The 27,236-nt window shown below is 38.9% G+C and overlaps 1 protein-coding gene across 1 annotated transcript in view; it reads right to left on the bottom strand.

The window, feature by feature from the left end:
- The window catches only part of LOC128862722 (protein sax-3), a 94,307-nt gene extending 73,312 nt beyond the window's left edge, over positions 1–20,995 (bottom strand). The window contains exons 1-4 of the mRNA XM_054101408.1: positions 20,810–20,995; positions 6,692–6,794; positions 2,275–2,559; positions 1,981–2,121 (exon numbers count right to left, since the gene is read on the bottom strand). Of these exons, the coding sequence (XP_053957383.1) occupies positions 1,981–2,121; positions 2,275–2,559; positions 6,692–6,794; positions 20,810–20,971 (691 nt within the window). The 5' untranslated portion in view covers positions 20,972–20,995. The remainder of the gene's footprint in view (positions 1–1,980; positions 2,122–2,274; positions 2,560–6,691; positions 6,795–20,809) is intronic.
- Between the last annotated feature and the right edge of the window lie 6,241 nt (positions 20,996–27,236).

Raw genomic sequence — 27,236 nt, 5'->3', positions numbered from 1 at the left:
ATTTTAATGCTTTCCCATCTTTCGTTTAAGAAAGAACTATTCTGATCGATGTCGTCTTTTGATGCGTAAAAAACATTGATCTTATTCAATTTGTGTTTTGCAACAAGATATTTGAAACAGTCCAGCGGTGTTTTCATAATACATTCTCTAGCAAAACTTTTGAAGGACTCTCCGGTATAGTAAAAAAAGTTTTATGAGCAACATCTGTCATAAACTTAATGTTTTCTTGATAGATGCAAAGGCACATATTGAGGGGAGTTTCCGCCACTAGGCACACATTTAGCGGCCGATAATTATAAAATTGAGATTTACCAATTTTAATTGTTGGATTTTCTTCCTTAAATAAACTATAGCACTCGCCTACAGTCATGTTGAGATATCGTTTTTGAACTTTTTTCTTAGCGCCCGTTGATGGATTTTTCACGATTTTTACGTCCCTTATTCCAGGTGTATGTCGACTGATATCATCCCGTAAATAAAAGCTATTGATTTTGTCAATATCGTCAATAGGAGTTTTCACTCTTGTACCTACTGAGGGCATTATAGATTTTAAGGGAACGTCTTTAGCGAGTTGCTTAATAACAGCAATTCTTTTCGATGGATTTTGGTGACTGTTTTTTTCAATGAACGACGAGATTTGAAGCTACCAATTTCAGATGCATTCAAAACATTTGATACTTTCTGCTCATCCTTTTTGCGCTGTCTACGCTTTCGCTTTCTTTCTTTATCTTTTCTCCTTTTTTCTTCCAACGCCGCTTCATCCATTGTAATTTTTTTGGCATCTCTTCTTTTTTTATCTCTTGTTCTCTCTAAAGCCAAATGCAGTTCATATTTTTCTTTATTGTTCTTAAGTTTTTTCCTTTGTTCTCGCTTTCTGGTTTTCGAATCCATTAAAAAAACAAGCATTTCGCGTTTATGTGACGGGTGTGACCAAGTATTTTATATTACTGAATTGTCTCCAAACTATTTACTACGCATACTTTGTTATCATTGCAAAGTATCAAGTGATTATAATGTACAGTACCAATTTAATTGAACTTTTTCAATTTTTAGTGGGACGGGTGTGACCGAAAATTTTAAAGTTTTAAAAAACCGATAAAAATTTTATTTTACAATGTACCATGTCGAAACTTTGAAAGAATGCAAGCAATAGCATATTATATTCAAATATAACGGGGTTTTGTCAATAGTCATAAAGGAAGAACAAGAAAATGTAAAATAAAGACATCGTAAAAAGAATGTAAGCTCACTTTTCAGTATAGGCGAAGTCCACAGTGTTGCTAAACTTATTAAACTTAAGGCAAAAATATAGTTTTTGATTTTCCCATATATATTATTCTCTGGCAGACATTATTTGACTGAATTTAACTAAAAACAACTAAATTAATTTTTTTCTGCATAGGGCCGTTTTAGGTGGAATTTACCATATGTAAGTAGAATTGTGAAAGAAGCTCCAATACATCTTCATGCACTCAGGACTTAAGCGATTGCATTTAGAATGCGAGCAAACTTTAAAGATATCACGCAATATGATAATTTCTACCTCAATATTGTAAGAAAGACCTCGATGTATATCTGATCCACAATATGAGATTTCATTGAAAACCAATATTGATATCGAAAAATATTAAAAAAAAATGTATTCTGTAAAAAAAAATCTTCAAAAATTGAATAAATCTTTGATTTTAAAATATTTCAACTTAATCAGCATTTTTTCTAAGCAGGTAACAAAAGTATTTCCAATGACACCAACAAAAATATTGCATTCACTCATAAAACAATGTCATGTCAGCAGTGGCATGTCAAAGCATTAAATCGCTTGCAATGCAGTGGCTGACCGCAAACTTTGAAATCAAAGTGCATAAATCTACAAGTATGATACATACTTATATACATAAAGGGGTAAAATAAATATTTTATAGATACACATACTCGTATACTATATGTAAATCCTAGAAAAGCAAGCAGATAAACACTTACGTAATGGCATATTTCCGCCTGAAGCGGTGCGTCGCCACAGGACATCCGGCAATGGATCACCGCCAATGCGACACTGAAAGATAACCGAACTGCCAACGACGGCGGTTTGATTTTGCGGGCCGCGTATGAGAAATGGACGCACTGCAAAACAGAGTGGAGTGAGAAAAACTATGTGAATGTGGAGAGTTAGCGTTAATAAAGATTATTAATTAAATAATAAAATTTGTAAAAATAAATTCAAAAATTCATTTTTTTGTGTTCATAATTAATTCAGAATACGCCCTCCGCACTTACCATGTACTTTCAAAAAAGCTGTTGCTGATTCACGTGTCCCCACCACATTCTTCACCACACACTGATAACGCCCATCGTCCGACTGTCGCGCATCCTGTATCGCCAGATTACCGCCATCGACAATGCGTATACGCTTATTGCTGCTTAAATTCATTGTTTGACCATTTTTACGCCATGAAATCTGCGGTTCCGGTGAACCACGCGGCGCTCCGCACTCCATCAGCGCCACTTCGCCTTGTGCAACGCGCGTGTTTTGCGGTTCGAGGCGGAATTCATCGCGTAGAACTGGAAGAGAGCGATTTAAGTTGGTTGAATGTAGGTGGTTGATAATTTCAAAAAACTAAGATTTTTAAAATTTTCAAGAATTAATTATATCGGAAATTGTGTATATTAAAAAATAAAAATGAATGCACGTTGCGGGCAAGGAATAAGAAAATATTTTTCGCGCGAAATAAAAGTCAACTTTTTTTCTAAACACACCTCTTATACATAATTTTTTTAATATTTTCCTCTCTTGGTGTAATATAAATATCATATGACTTTTTGTTACTTTCCATTAATTATTAATTATATCTTATCTTTTAAATTTTACGTTAAATTGTTTGATTAATACATTTTATATGTAATACTTAGGGCAAAAAGTAAAGGGAATTTATTTGTCAAACTTCGCGGGATTAAAATTTCGCTCTAATCATTATTTTCATGAGTTGGCAGCACTGTTAATAACATCTGGGCCAACTTTCATGTGAATGTCATTATCAGTAATATATTTACGCTTGTGTTCACCAAACGACCAAGATTGCATTTTTCGATTTTTAAAATGTCTGATTTGATTGAGCAGCGAAGTGCCATCAAATTTTGTTTGCGGAATGAAATTTCGGCTGCGGAAACGTTTAGCATGTTGCAGAAGGCATTTGGTGATTCGACCATGTCGCATAAAAATGTTTATAAGTGGTACAAAGACTTCAAAGAGGGTCGAGAACGTGTTGATGACTTGGAGCGCTCCGGACGACCATCGACGTCAACAGATGACCAACACGTCAATAAAGTGAAGGAGTTAGTGCTCAAAAATCGTCGGTTGACTGTTAAAGACCTTACTGATATGATCGGAATATAAGAAGGATCTGTGAAAACCATTTTGAAATACCATTTGGGCCTACGAAAAGTCAAATCTCGTTTGGTACCGAAAACTCTCAATTTCTTGGAAAAAAGTCGTCGCGTTGATGTGTGTGAAACAATGCTTTCAGACTATCAGGACAAGCTCAAATGCATCATTACGGGAGATGAGACTTGGATTTATGCTTACGACCCTGAAACAACCGACCAATCAAGCGAATATCGTGCTAAAGACGAGGCCAGACCGAAAAGAGCACGTCAAAGTCATTCAAAAATTAAGGTCATGATGACAGTTTTTTTCGATTTTCGTGGTGTGGTGCACTATGAATTCCTTCCACCTGGCCAAACTGTTAATAAGGAATATTATTTGAGCGTTATGCGTCGTTTACGTGAAGCAATTCGTCTAAAAAGACCAGAATTATGGGCAACAACTCTTGCTTTTTGCGTCACGATAATGCACCGTCTCACACTGCACTCGTTCTTCACGACCATTTCGCCAAAAAGTCCCCGCATATCGTTCCGCAACCACCGTATTCGCCTGATTTGGCTCCGTGTGACTTCTGGCTATTCCCAAAACTCCAGAGACCACTCCGGGGAACGCGTTTCGAGTCGATTGAGGAGATAAAAGCTGAATCGAAGAAGGTGCTGATGGCTATACCGGAAATGGACTATTTGGCATGTTTCGGGGATTGGAAAAATCGTTGGCATAAGTGTATTTCATCGAGAGGGGACTATTTTGAAGGGGATGAAATTGATTTACAAGAATAAATAAAGATTTTTCATTTTAGTTATTTGCTGGATTTCACCTTCCATCTATTTAAACTTATGCTTGTTAGTGCTTTTTGTAGAAATACTCTCAAAATGATAACAATTTTGATGAAATGGTTCGAAAATGTAGATGTCTTTTTTTTCTAAGAAAGGGTTAGAAGAGCACCTTAGAAACAATTCCTAATACATGCGCATCTGTGATGAAGGCACAGAAGTACAGTTTCTTCGATTTAGATATTCTGTGTCACTGTATTTAGTCTTACTCCTCTAATTTTAAATTTTTTGAACCTAGTCTCCATTTTATAAATTTTTTTTTTTTTTTTTATTTTACCTCCCAATTTTGATCATCCCATTTTGAACCTTTCATCTCTAATCTCCCATCGATTGCCTCTCATTTTTTTAACTCCCATCTCTCATATTTCATCTTTCAGCTCTCATTTCTCACCACTAATTTTGTATCTCTCTTCATCTTAAATTTTTCATCTCAAATCCTAGGGTATTTATCATTTACCACCAATCTCTTATCTGTAGTCTCCCAGGTCCTGTCCTGTAGTCTCCCAGGTCCTGTCCTGTTAGTCCTGTTTTCTAATTCCCCGTCTCTCATGTCGCATCACTCCTATCTCATATCTCATCCTCCATTAATCATTCCTCATCTCTCACTTTTAATCTTTCATCTCTAGTCTCTTACTTTTAATCTCTTTCACCGCGCATCTTCTATCTCTCATTCCTCGTCCCTTATCTTTTTTAAATCTCATCTTTTATATCTCATTTCTCATCCCTCATTTACGATCTGTCTTCATCTTTTGCCTTTCATCTCAAATTCTTGACTTTCCATATTTTATTTCCTTTCGTCCACCTCTTATCTCTGGTCTCTAGTCTTTAGTTTCTAATATAATATTGTATATAATTTAATTTCTAGTCCCTCCCATCTCCCATCTTTTATCTTTAGTCTCTAGCCTCTAATCTGTAGTTTTTAATTCCAAATCTTTAATATCTAATCTCTCACTTATAATCTCTAGTCCCTTATCTCTCACCTCGCATCTTCAATCTGTCATACCTCGTCCCTCATCCCTAACTTTTAAGCTTTCATCTCTAATCCCCCATTCCTCATCTTTCATCATTCATACTTCATGCCTTATCCCTCAACTCCCATTTATCATTTTTATCTCTCATCTTTTATGTTCCATTTCTCATCTCTAGTTCTTGATTTCTCTGAAAAGTTAATCTCGAACCTCTCACCTTCCATTTCTCATCACTAATCCATAATTTTTAAATTCTAGTTCCGCATATCTCATCTCTTATCCCACATCACTCTTCTTTTATCTCCCGTCTCTCATCTCTAATCGCTTATCTCTTTCATCTTTTTTATCTCCCATTTTTCATTTCTCGTCTTTTATTTCATCTCAACTGATAATTTATACCATAGTTCCTGTCTTATGTTAACCAAATAACTGGTTTATATTTTATTTCATTAATTTCAGCCGTCATTATTATTTTCCTAAGTATATCCATTAATTTTTAATATAAATTATTCGAGTCAACACTTTTTTATTATTTTACGTATTTATTCTTTGTGAAGCTACTTCCGACTATTATTAGCTCTCAATTAAATTGCAATAACATTTATGCTTCCAACTATTTTCCTCTTGTGCTTCCGTACCTCACCAAACATCTCTTTGTAAGCCTACGCTCCTTTGATCCTTTCTAATGAGGCACAGTATGCAAATAATACGCCCAGCTGCATAAATCTCTGCACACAGGTACAGCCTTTAGAATTGTTTACCTGCTGACTTGTTTATTTGTTATGAATTACCAAAACAACAACAACAAATCTTCAATTTGCGAATATCCTCTCCAAATGCCAGCTTTATTGGCGCTATTTGCCATTTCAGCATTTGCATCCCCAAGTAAACTATCCTATGAATAGAACTCATTATTATTAGTTGGCAATAACTGACGGAGGTAGTGTAGGCAGGTAAATACAGAGAAAAGATATTACAAATATTGAAAATATCAATCAGTTTGTATTCCTATGACAGTTCCAAAGGATATTGAATTATACTCGTAAGACGAGTTGCTTGGCAGCAAAAGATAGCAGCAAGTTAGAGTAGAATGAGAGTGAAGAAAATTTGCATTTTGTAGCATCTTTGTGTGATGTATTTACAAATAAAATGTATGCAGTCGCGAGACTTTGTTTTTGCTAATATAATAAAAATAAGGCACGAGTAAGATCCTCAAAGCTCTTCCCACCTGCATGATTTTATTGTCCTATTTGCATTTCTAAGCTTTTAGTTAATTAGCCCTATTTAGCGCAATGTAATCAATCAATGGCTGCAGTTTTTCGCTGTAAACACGCTAGTCAATTTGTCCTGGTGCAATATTACCGTTAGTGAGCGTATGCTGCGAGGTTGTAATCGGAGCACTCACGAGGGTAATAGGCAGCTTGCGCTTTAAATAATAAATTCTCTACAGTTACTATATGTCCTCGGTGCATTTTTCTATACTTATTTTTTCATGTTTATCTTCCACTTACATGCAACTTGTAGCGTAGCATTGCGCGAACGTGCCACACCGAACTCATTTTTTGCTACACACCAGTACGTGCCCGCGTCGCTTTCCCGACGTGAATGTATCACCTGAAAGCATAAAAAGGATAAATAAATAAATAAATCAATAAATTTTATTAGAAATGTAAAGTTTAAAAGTGCTAAATGTGCAGTATTAAATAATTAGGATTATTGCATATTGAAAAGATTATTAAAGGATTATTCCATATTCAGAAAAAGCTTTCATTGTGTTGGCTGCAACTTCGAAGAAGACATTATCAGTTTCAGTGAATTATTGCTAACTTCTCAACATCAAAGTTCTTAATGTTTAAGTTTTAAGATATATCAAATTCTATACACATTCTGAAATACTTTGCAGTCAAAAAAGCCAAATTTCTGAAAAGGGTCCCTCAAGAAGGAAGTCCCACTTGAGTACCAATGTATTTTTTTGCTCTGCATGGCGATTATTTAGCGAAAATTTTTTAACTGATTTAATTTCGTTGCTAATCTACACGCATTTTGAGGGAATTTAGTGAACCATAGGTTATAGGGTTTATTTATTTTAGCTCCTGGAAGAATTAACTCACAAAATTATTGTTTTATTTTAATGACTTCTATTTTTTTAAATACAAGGATCAGCGTACTTTTGTGAACCAGCAAGAAAAAATGGAAAAACACGGCCTTATAGTTTATTCCATTCGAATTATTGGAATAATAATATAATATCTTTATCGGTATTAATTACATTGATCCAACTAAAATATGTTAGTCTGATTGGTCTGCACACGCGGTAAAAAATAATTCGCAACTTTTTCTCATTACCATAGCGTTTTAAGCTTTCACTCAAGCGATATTGAGATTTCTATAGTATCCAATTTTTCAATGGTCAGCTGAAAAGTGCCAAAACTTAATGTTTTGCCATTAAGCTGTGATCTTCCGAAAATAGAGCAGTTATTATAATATTATTATTTATTGATTTTGCGCCGTATCGAGAGAGAATAGAGCTGCAATAAAAGATTTCCATCATTGACCCAACCCTCTGTTTCACAAAAGGATACATAGTTACCTTTCCTGAGAGGATCGAGTGGAAAACAAACCCTAAATGGATGAATGATGATTCACAAAAATGGTACACTGATGGATCAAAAACACCTTATGGTGTAGGAGCAGGAGTAGTGGGGCCCAGAATCCACAAATCATACACTCTCACCAGGGACACCACTATCTTCCAAGCGGAACTATACGCAATAATGGAAGCAGCAAACATCATGCAAAGAAACCACAAGAGAGTAAAGATTAAAATACTCTCGGACAGCCAACAGTTCTAAAAGCTTTAGATGAGGGATATGACGGCAACGAAAAGGCAGACTTTCAAGCCAAAAAAGGGGCAGATGCAAACTTCATCGGACCTAGTCCTATGTTCGGATTCAACAAAAACAACCTGAAACAAAAAGTAAAAGACTAGGCCAAAACTCTATTAAATCAGCATTGGAACAACGTAGAGGGTCTTAGACACTCCAAAAAGTTCCTAAGTTTCAACGCTAAAAGAGCTAACATGGCCCTCACGTTAAACAAAAAGAGCATTCGCACTCTCACAGGCTCCCTCACGGGTCACTTCACCTGCAACAAACACTTACAGAAATTAGGCATAACTAACACCAGCACCTGCAGATTTTGCTGCAAAGATGAGGAGTCTATAGAACATCTCATCATCGAATGTCCGAGGTTGACGCATAGAAGAAACAGGTTTTTAAAGAAGTTCATGCTTACAGATGAAGACCTTCAATCACTCCCTCAGAAGGAGCTGGTACAATTCATAAGCATACTTAACAGTCAATAGACAGCATAGGGTGCACAATAGATCAATATGGTCGCAGTGCTAAAGGGCCATACCTTAACCCTTTACAACCATTAAGTAACATTAAGTAAAGATTTCCATTGTTGTCGATTTCTCGCTTACGCCTTCAGCTGGTTTCATGTGAGAGCGTCGGCAACTGGTTGGATTTCAGATTGATAAGATCTGCTCCAAGAACTTTTGAGTCTTTCGCGTCTGACTGAGCTTTGAGAATTTCATCCTTACTATAAAAATATTCGGGTTTCTGGAGCGTGCGTCCCAGCCAGTTGCACTTTCTTACTATCATTTCAATACTGATGGATTTTTGCTTACCCCGCTTCATAAGTTCTTCTTTGGAGATCCAATTTTGTGGCCATTCAATTTGCCGGAAATATCAAGCAGAGGTGGCTGATTTTACTTACAAAAATCTTATAGAAACCAACTACATTTGCTACAGGGTGCAAAATGTTGTAGACCAGTGTTATTCCTTCACTATTCATCTTCATGTGCTTCAAATGTTTAACACGCGAAATTTTTGCACGAATTTAAACCCAATATTAAAACTTTTCACTTTCAAATACCCCAAATTTAGTCAACACTTCTTCTTCTTCCTCTATTTTGCATTCCTCGCCCAGTTGGATTTTCAAAATTGATTGCAGCACGTGCTCGTCAAAATTTTTCCAAGTTGCCAACATCAAAGCGAAAATTTCAAATATTGCAAAATCTCTGTCTGTTGTCCAAAATCTCAACAGCCGCTGCTAGGACAATAGACAAGCAACAGCAGGAAAATCACAAACACAACAAACTCGCATAAACATTTTGTTAGAGGATGAACCAACCCTGTGGCATGGAGCACCAAAGTCAACACATAAAAACACATTGTCCGACTTCATTTAATTTAATTAAAAATGTTACGCAAGTGCGTTATCTCGAGCATCTACTCTTACTGTTAGATGCCGCTTTTCCCATTGGACTTTGAGGTTTAGAACTCCCTTCAAAGCGAAGAAGGAGATACAATAAAAGCATAAGAAAACCAGCAAACAAAAAATGACATACGAGTTTGTTGCTGTTCACTCGAGTTAATTGACAACAGTGTCCTTCTACGCCTGCCTCTCAGTGGCGAGAAAGCAAAAATTACAAAAGTAACGAAAAGCTTGTAAATACAAATGTGAAAGTTACAAAGTCAACAGTCAACATTTTGCAAGTTGAATGAGTTTTAATGCTGTCGAACCTCAGCGTTAAATTATAAAGAGGGAAAGAAGGTGGCATGCGGGAGAAATATGCTCGCATACACTGCTCCACGCCGTAATTTGTAGCTAAATGGTGGAAGTATAGAAATTTGAGGCATTTAACGGGTGCTAACTCTTACCCCTGTTCTTCGAACATCAGTGAAATATAGATGTATCCCTTCAAGTGCTATTGAGTGCTCACATTGAAGCCCCTCCAAGCCGTTTGATGAATGTTTGAAGCGATTAACTTTTTATTTTATTAATTTTTTTTTTTTTTTTGACATGAAGAGTGCTGAAGGACATTTCAAATCATTGCGTATAATGGAACGATGTGTTTTGGGTCCATGTTTGACGCATTTTTCGTGCTTTTAATAGATATATTTGTATGTGTTCGCCATAATTGTTACGACTGAATAAATATTGCGCAGCCGTGTGGAAAATATTTTCCAAGCTACTTGTGTTGCTAGCCTTTTGTGCGTGAAACGGCGAAGAGTTAAAATTTATTAAATTATTAAAAATCATTATTTGAATATTTCAATCAAAATTGTATCGAAATACTTCTTAATGTAGAGAGAATGGTTTCTTTACACTAACAATTAAAATTTTATATTAGTTTCTTCAAAAACTTTTTTACGGATTTTAAACAATGCAATCACACATCTGCAGCTTGCAATATAGTACAAAGCTATTTGCAGATGGAGTTTTGGTCTAAAGATAATACTTTCGTTTAAGTCAAGGGTTCAAATAAAATTAAAAATAAAGTCTTCACTAAAGTAGAAAAGACAGAATCGCTCTAAGAAACTTTCACATGTAACCTTTACCACAAGGAAATCACCTGCCCACAAAGCAACTTTAACCTTACATCAATCCCACAATGTGAATGCCCAAATTCACAGGGGCTTCAAAATTCCTTTAATGAAAGAGGAAATAAAAAATGTAACTATCAAATACCGAGATCGTACTTAATCATACCCTAATGAACTAGCCTCTACTCTCATGCCATCATTGCGTGTCTTTTTAAGGTTGAAAAGAAAACACCGATCCCGCTTATCCATGTAAGATCTACTATAAAATGTTAAATAAGTTTACTAGAAAGAATATTTTACATAAAACATACGTTAAATATAACTCTTAAATCAGCGCCATTTTTTAAATATATTGAAATACTTGTAAAATGTCTTCTACGAATTACAAGTATAGACAGAATACAATATAAATTTTATTAAAAAAAAAAAAACTTAAAAAATGGTTGTTTTAAGAATTTTAGACTAGTACAAAATTATTTTCAGTATTAATTTTACATTTATGAAACCTTCCGTGTAAAATGGGTTTCCAGCAGGTGGAATAAGATGATAGGATGCGTTGATACGTAAGAGTAATTTGGCACGAAGATGGAACTTCGGGACACAGAGAAATCTATAAGTTGCTATCGGAGAAGTATCCACTGTTTTTGGCACCTAAAGATGACCTGATACCCATAGTTTCATTTGGAAGGAAATTTGATGTCAGCAATCCAGAATGCATGCAGGGAGGTTTGACGGATATTTTCTTTACCGATGGGTCCAAGACTGAAATAGGGTCTGGAGCCGGATGGTACTTAAACGATAGTAATAAGTATCACTATGCTATGGGGGGAATGAGTTTTTGCAATCCTAAAAGTAGCCGAATGGAAAATCGAGAGGAGATGGAGCGGGAAACAGATTAGAGTCTTCAGTGACAGTCAGGCTGCATTGAAGGCCCTGGAGAACGCGAAGCAAACCTCAAAGACTGTTCAAGAATGTAAGAAGAAGCTTAATTCTGTCGCAAGACAAAACAGGCTTGTACTTATATGGGTTCCGGGACACTCCGGTGTTCAAGGAAACGAAATTGGCGACGAATTGGCCAACCGTGGATCAGCGGTGCCCCCACAGGGGCCAGAGCCAATAATCGAAATCAGTTCCGCAGGAATCGAGAATTGGATCAGCGATTATGTAGGCAATCTACATAAAGAGCGATGATCCGGTCTAGAACGCTGCAGAACTGCAAAGTGTTTTGTGACAAGTCCGAACAGAAAACTGTCAAACTTTCTACTAAAACTTAGAAGGAAAGATATTCGGTTGATGGTCGGCATCATTACAGGACACAACCCATGGGGTCAGCATATGACCACCATTGGAATCATCGAGGACCCGTTATGCCTGTCATGCTTGGAGGAGGCGGATAGCACTGAGCACTTTCTCTGTGAGTGTCCTGCCTTTGCTAGAGCACGGCTACGAGTATTGGGTTCCGATGTCATGAGAAGAGTAAGATTCGTTCTCTAAAACTGGAGGATATTTACAGATTTGCCAAAGAATCTGGAAAATTCTCACAGGACTAACTATCTCTATCTCTGTCTCTATTCTTTGCTATCACTTTCTCTGATACTTTTCTCCTTCCCTCCTTGACTATATACCCTCTTTCCAGAGCTTTAAATACAATGGGCTCTTTAGCCTGAGTATTTTAGGAGCCACCAAATCTCCTGGTGCTCCTTGGCTCGACCTTTTCAAATTTCAATTTTTCAAAAGTAGTTTGAGATAAGGAGGGAGGAAAAGAGATGGAACATATGTTTCTCAGGTCCACTATTAGATGAGATTGGCCATGATAAAATGCTAAAATAAAAACAACATATCAATACATACGATAGGTTATTTTAAATATTTAATAGAGTAAGGTAGGAAGTAAATGATAGGACTCGAATTATATTAGGATAAGAAATAATAGGATAGAATGGGATAGAACTAGGCAATATGAGGTGGTGCACGACTCGATATGACAGGAAGGAGAACTTAAGAAAATAAAGAAAAGAACAGTAAATGAAATACTGTTAAAAGTTGAAGGACTAGCCTTTATCGCCCTGCAGTGGTAATCAAAATAAAAGAAAATCATAAATGTTTAATTTAGGACTCTTGCTATAGAAGGGAAACCAACAAAAGATGAAGATATTTGTAACGTCTAGATTTTAAGAATTCCAGACAGAATATATTTAGGAGAATGGCGCAATAATATACCTGACGACAATTTTTATTGGAAAAAATGTTATAAAAAATCAGGAAACGTTTATTGATCTCATATCACTGCCTGCGCTAATGTAACAAATGGTCGTGAAATAATTGGAAATAGGGTTTAAACTCCTTTCATATCGCCCCTATTCTCCAGACTTGGCTACCTCGGACTACTATTTGTTCCCAAATTTGAAGAAATGTCTGGCAGCCATTTATTTAATTTCATTGAAACGAATGGCTATTTTTCAGACTTGAACAAATTCTATTATTCGGAAGGGATCAACAAAGTAGAACAGCGTTGGTTGAAGTGTATAAGACTAAATTAAGACTATGTCGAAAAATTCGTAAAACAATTAAGGGGAGAGCCTGGTTTATGTGGTCTAAAAATTGCATCTCTCTGTAATTTTTTTTTTCAAGGAAAAAATTAATTTAGCACTGCAAAGTTTTTTCTATCTTTTAATGAACATTTAAAAAGTATAAAAAATTTTTGTACTGGTTAAAATAAGTTGAAAAAATCGTTCAACATAGAAATTAGAAAATGTTTAACATTAAAAACTCAAATGGATTTCTAATTATCATGATTTTTTATTCTAGATGAACTAAGAAAACTGAGAGAAATTCCAAAATGTCAACTTTTTGGAGGTTTTCAAGGAAAGAATGCCTTTTTATAAAAAAAAAAATCACTTCAACTTGGTATAAAAATCTTGAAAATTTTTTTTTTCTATTTTTCCATTTCTATTCATTTCAAAAGGTTCATTAGTTTTTTTTTCATTCATGTACGCCAATTCAAAGAAATCATAAAAATGAAAGGTCGAGAAAAGAAGATAAAGTCTGTACTATAGCAGTCCGGTCACAGCGTAACTACCTAACGCTCGCCTACCTTTGGCTTTGTATCTACGGAAATATTGAGAATTTGGCTATGTAACTTTGTGTGAATATTCTGAAATATATTAGGAATCGCTTAAAACGAAAAACAAAATTTATTTTTTTGACCTTATAAACCTTAAGTCGTTTTTTCACGGATTTTGCACTGTTGGCAGTTTTGCTGAAATAGTACCCAAGCCAAAAAAATGTGCTGTAGAAGTGGGTTGACAGGAAAAAACAACAGATCAGTGATAATATTTTAAGTACACTTGACATTTTTCCGTACAATTAATTTTAAGAGTAATTGGGAGCCATTTGTGCTGCACATAGGCAAAACTACAATGCAGCTCGAAATATTATTATTTTTGTGGTGACTTAGCAACGAAATATCATCTCTGCGCAGGGTCAAATCACAATCGCTTTATTCTTTAAGAAAGCAAAATCGTAAGCAGCATAACCCATGGTCTACCGTTTATTAAACAAATTATATTACTAAACATTTAAATATATAAGCTAAGAAAAATTTATACCAGAAACTGGAAATACTTTTAAATACTGATAAACAAAAATTCTAATAATATCATATGATTTTTTTTTTTGTGGCATTCAAGGAACGCAATACATTTTTTTCTACATTCTTTTCGCTTGAAATAATATTTATTTCCTACCAAGTGGTAATTTTCCCAACCATTTCGTCTTGAGAAAACCCAAAAATCGAAATTAATTTGCATATTCAAAATTTTATATCAACGTACGCTTCAATGAGATTGTTGAATAAATAATCGGAATATCAAATTGATAAATATTTAACTTATAGACAAAGCAGCAGGGAGCGTACAAAGTGCTGATATTGCGACACACAGATGTGATCTATGTACGTATGTAAGTATGTATGAAAGTTAAAGGCATTTATGGTTGACATTTATGTGAAAATAAAATTTACAATAGACTCTTAATTTTATAACATTCGTAATATTTAACCTCTCGTGTAAGTAAATGCATACGTACGTATGGGTGAATTTCCCTTCTTCCATTGGCCAAAAAGTACCCGCTCTTTTCTTCTTACTTGTGCGGTTCTCATAGTACTTTTATGTATACTTATTCATGTATACATATATACATACATACATATATACATATTTGCTCATATTGTCAAACTAACTAATTCTGCACTATCTTCCTATCACCTTGAATTGAAGCTGAAGTAGTTCGTTTGTTATTATTTTCCTCTGACAACAACTGGTATTTTGAACATTGCGTGACACTACGAAATGTCAGTTGGCAGGCTCGGCAGTAAATGAACTAGTAAGCCCATACATCATTTTTATACAAGTTAAAGAGCCAGTCGCAATATATACAAATAGAAACTAGTCCAGTTTGTGTTGAAAATCTTTGGTTTGAGACTAACACCAAAAGTATGACCAAAAGTATTTTGATAAATTCACATTTACTAAACATTTTGCTATGAATTAATAAAACAGGTGGCGCTAAATTAATCCTATCAGAAAATGCTATAAATTTTGCGATTGGCCCCTAATGTCAGTTCTGTTTTGACATTTGTCTAGTAAACACATGCGAAATACACGTTAATAAACAATGTTACGCTACACTGCTCCAGAACGCGGAATATTGCTGACTATTTATTTGACCAATAATCGGTCGGTGACTTTGGCAGAACGTGAATTGCGTTGCTGTTGTTGTTGTTGTTGTTGTTTTAACAGCATAGTTAGCCCTGTCAGTGTAGGTATATCATCTGTCGTCTTCGTCTAGCTCATCTAGGGGTAGGCCCAGGAAACATGCTGTTTTGACGGGTTGGGTCCAGAGGGAGAGGGGGGTTAGATGAGTCCGATTAAGGGGGCATGTGAAGAGGTGGTTAGTGTTGTGCGGGGTACCTTCACATGCCGGACATGTGTTTGGTATGTCGGGGTCAATTCTGGATAAGTAGGAGTTTAACCTGCTACAATATCCAGAACGTAATTGTGCCAATGTTACACGAGTCTCACGGGGAAGCTGGAGATCTTCATCTGCAATGGGTGGTGGTTGGACTCCGATTACGGCATTCACGGGACGGGAGTTCATGAAGGTGGTAACGGACTCCCGGTGAATGTCGTTTATTGACTGTCTGAATACTGTCCGGTCCAGTAGGTCTCGGTCAGTTTTGTCCTGGAGTTCGTCAGCGTAGTCGAGGAGGTGTCTCCTGACGTGCCTGGGAGGCGGCTCAGGCTCAAGCAGGTGTCTGCAGGGGTGAAACCTGCGGTAACACCCCAGCAGGAACTGCTTGCTGAGCAATTTGTTGTGCTCCGCGACTGGGAGCATTTGTGCCTCGTTGTGCAGGTGTTGTATGGGTGACATCAGGAGGCACCCGGTCGCTGTCCGAATGGCGGTATTCTGACATGTCTGAAGCTTTATCCACTGCGAATCACTAGTACCAGGCGACCAGACAGGCGCAGCATAGTTTAGAACCGGCCTGCCAATTGCCTTAAATGTCGAAAGCAACAGTTCTTTGTCCTTGCCCCAAGTGCTGCCGGCCAGCGATTTGAGGGCCTTGTTGCGATTTTGGACTTTAGTGGCAATTGCGGTTGTGTGCGCAGAGAAGGAGAGCAAGCTGTCAAAGGTTACACCCAAAATTTTGGGGTTATTCACAGTCGGAATTGGTGTGTCGTCGACTTTTACCTTAAGGGACAGCTTGACCTCCTTTGTCCAGGTGGTGAAAAGGGTCGCCGTGGACTTAGTGGGGCAAAGTTGGAGATTCCTCGCAGTGAAAAAGCGAGAAAGGTCGGTGAGGTAGTTGTTCACTTTGGAACACAGGCCATCGATGTCATTGCCCGACGCCATTATCGTGCAGTCGTCAGCGTATGAGATCAGGGAAACTCCCGCTGGTGGTTGGGGGAGCTTCGAGATGTAGAAGTTAAAAAGCACGGGTGAAAGGACACCACCCTGCGGTACGCCTTCTTTATCTTCCTCTGCTTTGACATTTGATCTCGAAAAATCACTGACGAGTGCCGACCGCTCAGGTAGTTCGCGGACCACCTCTTTAGCCCTGGCGGGAGTGTCGACTGATAAATATCATCTAGTAGCGTGGAATGACTGACTGTATCGAAAGCCTTCTTTAGGTCCAACGCTACTAGGACAGTCCTCTCGCAGGGGCGGTTTTGGTTAAGCCCGCGATTTATCTGGGCGTTTATGGCGGTGAGTGCCGTGGTGGTGCTGTGCACTCGTCGGAATCCGTGCTGATGTGGGGCTGGGGCCAGGTGGGTCGTGAAGAGTGGGAGTAGGAGGGCTTCAAGTGTCTTCACTACTGGGGAAAGGAGAGTTATCGGCCGATAAGACTCCCCTTGGTTGGCGGGTTTCCCAGGTTTCAATAGTGGGACCACTCTCCCTGCTTTCCACTTGTCAGGGATGATGAGAGTGGCCAGAGACAAATTGAAGACCCTTGTGAGGTATCCTACTCCCAGGGGTCCCAGATGCTTCAGCATCAGCGCGTTAAGTCCGTCAGGGCCAATGGCTTTCGATGATTTCGACTTGTTGATGGCCCCCTGAACCTCATCACCGGAGAAAGTAAGTGGCGCACTGTCGTTCGTCAGTTTGTGCAGCCTTCTGGTAACACGACGTTTGGTTCTGTCGCCCGGAGGATGCAGTGTAAACAGCCGGCTAAAATAGCTCGCGCATCTCTTCGGGTCCGACGAAGTACAACCGTTGAAGGTGATAGCCACCTTGTCGTTGTGTTTCGTCGGGTTCGACAGGGACCTAACGGTGGACCAGAGCTTACTCACTCCGGAGGTGAGGTTACAAGTCTTCAGGTGCTCAACCCATTTAGTCCGCTTATGTTGATTTACCAGTTGCCGGATCTCCAAATTGAGATCCCTTATGCGGGGATCCCCGGGATCGGCCTGGCGTAGGTGGTCACGCTCGTTTGCTAAACTGGCTGCTTCTGCTGGGAAGTGGGGACGGATGTCCTTATAACATCCAGCTGGGATGAAGCGAGCCGCAGCAGCTGTGAGCACCTTGCGGAATGCGCGTTCGCCGACGCGCACATCAGTGGGGATGGGAAGAGCGGCGAAGGTGTCCTCGGTGAATTCCGTGAAGCCGGCCCAATTAGCTTTTATAAAGTTAAAATAGGACCGGTGATTCGCGGAAACGAAATCGGCAGGTCTCTCGATCGAGACGATAATGGGCAAGTGGTCTGATGCAAGCGATAGCATAGGTCGCCACATTATGCTATTTATCAGACCCGCGCTAGCTATTGTTAGGTCAGGCGAGCTGCTACAATTGCCCACTACCCTGGTGGGGGCGTCGTCGTTCACTGTGCTGAATGTCGAGTCGTCTATCTGCTCTGCCAATTGCTGTCCCCTACGATCATTTGGTAGGCTTGAATGCCAAAGATCGTGATGCGCATTGAAGTCACCTACAACCAATCGGTTTTCACCTCTGATGAGCGCACCTATATCAGGGTGATATCCTGCCGGGCAGCAGGTGACAGGGGGTATGTATATATTAAAAATTTCGAGCTCGGAATCGCCTGACCGGGCAGCTATGCCTTGACATTCTAAGGTGCTGTCCCTGGGGTCGATTCCTTCATCGATAAGACGATACTGCACAGTGTGGTGGACTATAAACGCTAGGCCACCACCGTTGTCTCGCTCGCGATCGTGTCTGTGCACGTTATAGCCATCCCTGGTGATCAGAGATGACCTAGCGTGCAACTTTGTTTCTTGGACCGCAGCTATCTTGATACTGTGCCGGTTCATAAAGTCGACTATCTCGTCGACCTTACTCGTAAGTCCGTTGCAGTTAAACTGGAGAAGCTTGAAGCATCTCGGTGAGGTCAGTGTAATCCGGGGGGTGAGGGACGCGTGGGGTTGTCTACGTTGGACCTGCTGTGCAATCCACTGTGGTTGTTGCGGCCTGATGGTGGTGGGCGGCCGCTCCTCCGGGGGAGGTAGTGGGTGCAGAACTCTGCAGCAGGGGGCAACGTAGGCAGTTGTCCACTCACGGGTGGTGCGCAGGCCGGAACATCTCCGAAAATGGCACCAGCCATTGCAGGAATTGCACTGGACTGATACCAGATTCCGAGGTATTACGGTCTGACACACGGAACAGACTGTACGGGGGACCAGGAGCTGCTGGTTTGTCCCCGCACTGGGGTTGGAGCAGGAAGGGATAGGAGGGGTTGAAGGGGAGTTGTGTTGCTCCGATAGGCTCCTCACCGTGGAGGTGTGGGTTGTGGTGGCGGTTGGTAGTGCCGGCCAGGGGTGTGGTAGCCGTGGAGGCATCAGACGCCCGTTGGCGGGAGCAACACGTGGCCACATACCGTGTGGACCACTCCCTGTGCGACTTAAGGCCTGAGCAGGTCTTAAGGTGGCTCCACCCGTTGCACTTATTGCACCTAACCGAGGTGGAGTTCGGGTGGAGCCGTTGATGGCAGACGCAGCAGTAGAATACCTCTGGCCCAGGGTTGGATTCGACTTCAGCCCTGAGGAGAAGTATTTGGAGCAGGTTAGCTGCGGGAGTTTGCTCCTGTGACGTAAGGGGTGGGGTGATATACGATACACTAGACAGGGCTAGTGTACTGGGGTGGCAGCCCTTGATCGGGAAAAACCCGAGTCATTCCGGTAACGTAGAACCGGCTGCCATGGGATTTCCTCGCCGTCCAACGCCTACTGGTGAAACACTGCGACGTTTAGCCGCTCGCCTCGAAGAGACTGGCACAATCCGACATGCTACCAGGCGTGGCTGACCCCGGAGTAGCCGTTCTGCAGAGAATATTGCTGCTGTAGCCGAGGATGTCATGGAAGCGCCGTCGACTTCGACCAGACGACGTGCCACGCAAATGGGTATCAGTCGACGGTCTTTACAGCGAATTTTGGTACAAGATTTGAAGATGTTTCCGTACAAAGTCCAGACGGTGCATCATCTGTTAGCTGCTGACCGCTAATCGCGTCTAACATACGCTCAAGCCATCCTTAATCACCACCAAGAGGAAAATGATTTTTCATCAACAATAATCATGAGTGATGAGGACCATTTCCATCTTAGCTGGTACGTAAATATGCAAAATTTACGCTTCTGGGGCACTGAAAATCCGCGTGTAACCCACGAAGAGCCATTACACCCGCTCAAAGTCACTGTATGGTGTGCTGTTTTCGCTGGAGGAGTCATCGAACCTTTTTTCTTCGAAGACGTCGCGGGCCAAACGGTTACTGTGAATGGTGAGCGCTACAGGGCAATGATCAACGAGTTCTTTTTGCCGCAACTTGATGAATTGGGATTGGAAAACATGTGGTTCCAACAGGACGGTGCAATGGCACACACGTGCCACAACCGATATGCTGAAGGATGCATTGCCCGGGTGCCTAATCTCTCGTTTTGGCGATTTGCACTGGCCAGCAAGGTCGCCTGATTTGACCGCTCCAGACTTCTTTTTGTGGGGCTTTTTGAAGTCACGGGTTTATATCAACAAGCCTCAGACTCTTGCAGCTCTTAAAGACAATATCCGTCAAGAATGTGAGGACCTATTGCCGGAAGTTTTGGCCAAAGTGATGGAAAATGCCATAAAGAGGGCTCAAATGGCAATCAACTGTGGCGGCGGCCATTTACATGACATCATATTCTCGACTTGATGTAAAAAAAATTAAAAGACTAAATAAAAATAATCCACAAGAAGAATCAAATTTTTTCATTTTTTTTTTTTTAAATTACAGTCAAAAAACATCGCGAGGTTACTTTTGCGCCACCTTGTATAACACGAGACATTTTCTTAAATTTTTTGAGCTACTTCGAATGATTTTATTTTTAAAAATTACATATTTTAGAATCTCTTTCTTTCTGAAACTAAATGAAAGCAACTTTCAAAAATTATTGTTGTAAACTGTTCTTTAAAAACCTAATAAGAATAAACACAACAGACATAATAAAATATTATTTGCATACAAGTTGCATACAGCTGTAATTAGTCCTTTTGCAAGTGGTACAATTCTACTCACACTACAACTAGTGTGATTGCATTCATAAAATACCAGTTCTGTAGTTCATGAACTACATGCAACATTTTAGCTGGATAGTTTGGTTTTTCATTGCAGGGTGCCCACAACATACATACAAACATACAAACACATTCATAGTACAAATATATGTTTATACTACAATGCACCGACTTACCTTCAGAAAGAACAAACCGCCAGCTGGCAACATAATCCGATGTGAACCCGTATCAGTTTTCAATTCATGACCATCTTTAAACCATTGTACGGATGGCGTTGGATCACCTTCGGCTTTGCAATTAAATGTGAAAGGATCATTTTTTGGCACGGTCATATCCATGGGGTGCTCGATAATGCGTGGATTATCGCCTGAAATGAGAGAAAGAAAAAGTTAATATTCATAAGTGTAAGTAATATACATATGTGGAAGTTAAAATGTCAAGCAAATGACTTTAGCAAATGGTGGAAACACATTTTTTCGAAATAAAATAAGTCAGTAATACTGAGAATTCACTACTTCCATCTCAGTAGAGCATATTATTGAAGCATACATAAATATTTGATATTCACTTCAAAATTTTAATATTTAAATGGAAATTTGTTGGCTGCATAGCCGCAAGCAATTATTAAAGAAAATTTCTTGGTTTTTTCTCAAAAGTTTTTCTGAAGTATCCTTCAGCATTTCTCATGCCCCACTACCCACCAACGTAGCTCATCATTACAAGTAATATAAGCAAAATATTTGTTCAAAAATGTCAAATACTGTCATAAATTATGCTGTTGTCGTTTGACCTTCCTCATAAACAGATACACATACATATGAATACAGCGAGTGTCACAAAAAATCGTACGGTTTTTTTTGCAATCTTGCTTCATTTAGGCTGTTTATCAAAAAAATACAATTTGCTTTCATATATTCATGACAGAGTTAGTATAAATTAAAATGCCATTTTTTTTATAAAATTATAAAGAAATATTTGCCAAAATTTCAAATTTCAGTAACAACAAAGTGTTTGAAATTTGGGTTAATTTTTTTTGTCGGAAACTTAGTTAATGGTTAGACATTTACAAAAATGGTCGCTGTTCGCTTAATATTGGGTAGTCGAAAAAGTCTTTTCGTATTTTGTCAATAGATGTCGTTGGAGTCATCTATCTCCAGTGCTACCAATCACATTGTGTCATATCATATGGTGTTAGAAAGCTGACATTTTAAGCTTCCTTTAACGAAAAAAACTAGGGTCTGTCAGACTCACGCACGGTAGAAGTGAAACTTCTAAGTTGGTTGTTCCATGCTTGGGAGCCCCGGTTTAGATCTCTCCCCCCTCTCTCGTGTTAAATTCAGGTTTTCATATTTTTTTTCTATATCACTCCACATAAATTTGTACTATTTATTTTTGTCCTTATTAGCTTCAAAGTTGACACTTGGGTGCAGTGTTGCACTTGACGCTGACATTTCTTTGCACTTCCAATGGTATTTTTTGCCTACTTTTGGCGCGTTAATCAATTTGCTTTGATCACCGAAACGGTTGAAATGTCATTTTACAACCTTCTACTTCAACTATCGTCACTCGTTTGGCAAACGCACTCATTGTATCACTTCGTCTCCCCCATACCTACCATCTATTTACTTCACAGCAGTTTCTTATTGCTTTCCCGCTTACACACATTCAATCGGCGCTTTATCTGATACTCACACACAGCACTCATTTGCACGGGCTATGGCTATCTATAATACCCAATGTCGGTTGTCGATTGTCGGTTGCCTGCATGTCCCAGTCTACTTCAATGCTTACTTGTGTGCTATATACATTTCAGTTCATATTATCGTTCAGCGCTTGCGATGCGAGAGAGCGACAGAGAGAGCGAATAGGCGAGAGTGGGAAGGAGCAGCTGCTCCTTCGCCCCGCCCATTTGACGGATTTCGGTAACGCTCCGAACTTACCGTTTCGCTCGCCTATTTTCAATCTGCCTTGGGGCCCCCGACGCGACTAAAGAAGTTTCACTTCAAAAAAAATTAAATTCGGAGAAGTTGAAAAAAAGTTACAGCTGTTCAAAAATGAGTGAAAATAATGAAGAAATTCGCTATATTTTGAAATTTTTGTATAAAAAAGGGAAGAATGCCACGCAAGTCACCAATGAAATTTGTGAAGTTTACGGAGACGATGCTGTATCAGTTCGTGTAGCACAACAATGGTTCGCTCGCTTCCGTTCTGGAAATTTCGATGTGAAAGAAGCACCTCACTCCGGTCGACCTATCGTTGAAAAAGTCAATGAAATTAACGAAAAGATTGACCAGGACCGTCACATAAGCTGCCATGATATCGCCTAGGCACTAAACATTCATCATCAAACGCTTTTGAACCATTTAAAAAAGGCTGGTTACAAAAAGAAGCTCGATGTTTGGGTACCACATGAATTGTCTGTGAAAAATTTAATGGACCGAATTAACATCTGCGATTCTTTGCTGAAACGAAATGAAATCGAACCATTTCTGAAGCGAATGGTAACAGGAGACGAAAAGTGGATCAAATACGACAATAATGTGTGAAAAAGATCATGGGGCAAGGGTGGTGAAGCTCAACAGATGGTCGCAAAGCCAGAATTGACGCCTCGAAAGGTTATGCTGTGTGTTTGGTGGGATTGGAAAGGAATCATCCACTAAGAGCTGTTCCAGCCTGCTCGAACGATTGATTCTACACTTTACTGTCAACAATTGATAAGATTGAAGCAAGCAATCGAAAAAAAACGGCCAGAACTGATCAGCAGAAAGGGCGCCGTTTTCCATCAGGACAACGCTCGGCCAAACACATCTTTGATGACTCGACAAAAACTGGGAGAGCTTGGCTGGGAAGATTTGATGCATCCACCATATAGCCCTGACCTTGCACCATCGGACTACCATTTGTTTCGGTCAATGCAGAACTTCCTTAATGGAGTAAAGTTGGCTTCAAGAGAAGCCTGTGAAAATTACTTGTCGCAGTTTTTCGCCGAGAAACCACACAAGTTTTAAACTGATGGAATAATGTCTCTAGAAGAAAAATGGCAAAAGGTGGTCGACCAGAATGGTATATATTTGGTTTAATAAAGTTTATTATGAATATAAAAAAAAACTGAGTTGAAGTTTGTTAGAAATACGAAAAGACTTTTCAGAAAAAAAAAATTAAAAATCATCGATCTTGTTTGAAAATCGAATAATCAGTCGAAACAGTGATATCAACCCGTTTCCTAGAAGTTAGACGGGCATTAATGCGTTATACGAACCTCTCTCATCTCTATCAAATTTTTATTCGGACACAGTTAGGACAGTTAGAGATAAATGTTACCCTAACCATTTGTTGCCATTGTTAATATCAAGATGATTGATAATACGGAAACTCGTAAACAATTTTCTAAAAAATTGGGCTGACAGAATGGACTACTATAAATCGGGCCGTGGAGGTGATTTGAATGAAATTGAATTCCGTGTTTAAATTCTCACTTTTTCCAATAAAAATAAATGTTGTAAATATTCATGCATTATTTATTTATAACAGGAGTGAAATAAATTCCGAACTAATGCGTCATGGACCTCTCGGCACTTCGAATTTTGATCATTTAGCGGTCACCGTTGACGAACGGGTTAGTGCAGGGCTACCAAAATTACTGTTTTTCTCATACCGGGCGTCGAACGGAAGGCAGTGGTAAAACTACGAGTGTGCATCTACAATAAAAAACTCCTCAGAAAATATCATTTGCCGATCATAAAACATATTCGAAGGTGGCACAAAACTCTAGGTCCTTCCATTTTTGGAAGAACATTAAAACCTACACCACAAATAGAAGGTAAAATTGAAAAGGTTATAAAACTGGGTGCTGACAAAAAAACCTAAAAATAAAAAATAAAAATAAAAAAATTAATATTTGTAATTCCTTAAAATTATATTAAATTTTGATTAAATAAAAAAGTCGGATATGTTAATTTTAATATAATAGAATCTATATTTTTATAGCAAAATATCCACAAATAATGAACTTTGCAAATTTTGCTAGCTGTACGATTTTAAATGACACCTACTGTATATTCCATTTAAAGATGGTGAAGTGTTGGGCCATTAATCTGCTTAGGAAATGAATGTAATTTCATCTTCAAATACAAACTCAAGCACAAAAAAAAACAACAAAAACCAGATGAAAAGCGAAATTAAATATCAAGAATCAGCTGCAAACGCTATGCGAATCTATCGAGCATCTACGGGTAACACACTAAAAGCTGCCCGACAAAAGCGAAAATTTGCCTATCATCCCTCCGCGCATACAAAATATGGCATCAGGCGTAGCTGTAGAAATTGCATGACAAAGGCATCCAATGAGGGTAGACGATTTTAATGACATTGTAAAAACATCAGCTTTTAAAGTAAAATGCGTCTTTACTTTCGCTTCATTCGTTACATGGAATTGGTGATAATGAAAAGACTTGCAAGAGAGCGTTCTTCCATTACAACTTCGCTCTGCGGAAAGATTGTAGGTATGTCGCAAGGTCGATGGAATGAAATAGCTGAAAATAATCCACAAAGTTCTCTGTAGAAGGTGTAAATACAGAAAAACTCAGGTTTACTAGCCACCCACTTAACACATGTTTACACCTTAGAAAATGCAACAAACTTTTAGCTGAGAATGCTTGGACGACCTGAGCACGGACGCCCACTTCACTCCAACCTTGCCTTAGTATTTCCATAGCTACTACATGCAAGTTGGCGCTAAAACGAACCTTCTTGACTGAGATCACTTCCTCTCATAATTTGGTTGCGCTGCTAACTTCTTGCAAATTCTGTCTTAGAACTAACTTCATCGAACGGTAACTACACCTCACAGCAGGGTCCATTTGCCTTCAATTCGGCAAGAAAAGATCTGATCGCCCCATTTCACTTAAGGTGTTCTTTTTCGCCAAGCCATTGGACTGACATTATCATTATCATTCCTCGGTAAGGACTTTGTTCATAGCTGTTTACTTATAATATCTTTGATTAACTAGGCTTTAGTCGAGATCGAATCAATAAAATGAATGCAGATTAGGACCAAAACAGACTCCGAACGGCCTTGCAAGTATAAATAAATTTCAAATTCAAAATATATTTTTTTAGAAAACTATTTTCAAAGCCATTAACAATCAAGAGCATACACTAATTAATTTTCTGTGATTTTCCAGTAACCGCTTAAGTGCTTTGGCTGAAATAAGGGAGCCGCACCAGTTCTTATTTCTTCGCTATTGCTAAGAATCATGCCTGAGCGTACTAGGACGTAGTTGCGTTAAATTCATTAACAAAATAAGTATTGGAAGTGATATAACAGAACTGATAGTTTCTTCTGTGATTCAGTGCGGATGCGTACTGCAGGGATGTCTTTGATATTCCCTGCCGCCAATTCACAAAGGTCTATACATCTTCCGCAGAACTTTTGTCTCTCTGCGCCTATGCTTCACATGCCCACTGAAACCAACTCAACTAAGATCTTTTACTCTCTATAAACTTAGCTTTTTTCATCTAGACCGGGCTTTACTGCTCACCTGCCTACTCAGAACAAAATAGTTCTTATTGGCAAGAGATACTCTCCGTTGAATTCCAAAGCTTACATTAAAGGTGATTCTCCAGCAAATGAAGTCATCATCCACTACCACATTTACATCTACTTAAGTAAATGAATTTAATATGCTTCCAATAAAGCTTTTACTGACTTCATTTCCACATTTATTGCCAATAATTCCACCACTGCCATGGACCACATAAATTTCACAACTCAATAATCCAAATCCCAATTAGCGCGCAATAACTAATTGAAAACGATTGGTAATTTAAAGTTCAGCGCTCATTAACATTTATTGAGCGTGCAAGGATAAAAGATGCAGCGTGACCAATATATAGTACTTAATAATTAACGCAAATACATGGCAACATAGGTACATAAAGACTTTAGTAGAACGATAATCCTTAAGCGTTTAATGACAAAAAATAAACATAAATAAGAACTCAATTATACAAAGCTGTCAGCGGCGCGGCGGAGATGAGCGCGAAGACCCACTACAACAACGGCAATGACAACGGCACACTACTTTACTTCAACCGCCGGCAAAGCGCTGCTCATAAAGCAACGCCAGGATGACAACAAGCGACGAACGGATGTTAGAGGGCATAATTCACTTAACAAACAATTGAATTAACATCAAATGTGAGCAAAGGTGGCAAAGGAAAGTAGGTGGAGCATGAAGAGCAGAAAGCGCCACAAAAATTATTACACAATGCATAAATTTTAATGACAAACAAACAGATAAATCGACACGTACACAACATAACATTTGGCAAAACATAAATAAGCGGCGTAAAGAGCAGGCTACCATTAACAGCATGCGCAGCAAGGACACTGGTAAGCCGCTGTTGGCAGCTGGACAGAATTGGCGCTTGCCAAAGGTGAATTAAGATTGTGGACCCATAGGTGTGTATGCGTGTATGTGAGTTGAAGGCAACGTAATTACACAAAGACTAGATGAAACTAGAAACTTAAATGTGTAAAGCTTCAAAGAGAGAATACTAAAGGAAGAACGAGCAAAAGAGAGAGAGTATATTTTTAGCAGC

Source organism: Anastrepha ludens, chromosome 5 (assembly GCF_028408465.1).
Source record: "Anastrepha ludens isolate Willacy chromosome 5, idAnaLude1.1, whole genome shotgun sequence".
Lineage (NCBI taxonomy): Eukaryota > Metazoa > Arthropoda > Insecta > Diptera > Tephritidae > Anastrepha > Anastrepha ludens.
Note: the sequence above shows the minus strand (reverse complement) of the source record. Positions and strands in the feature narration are given on the sequence as shown.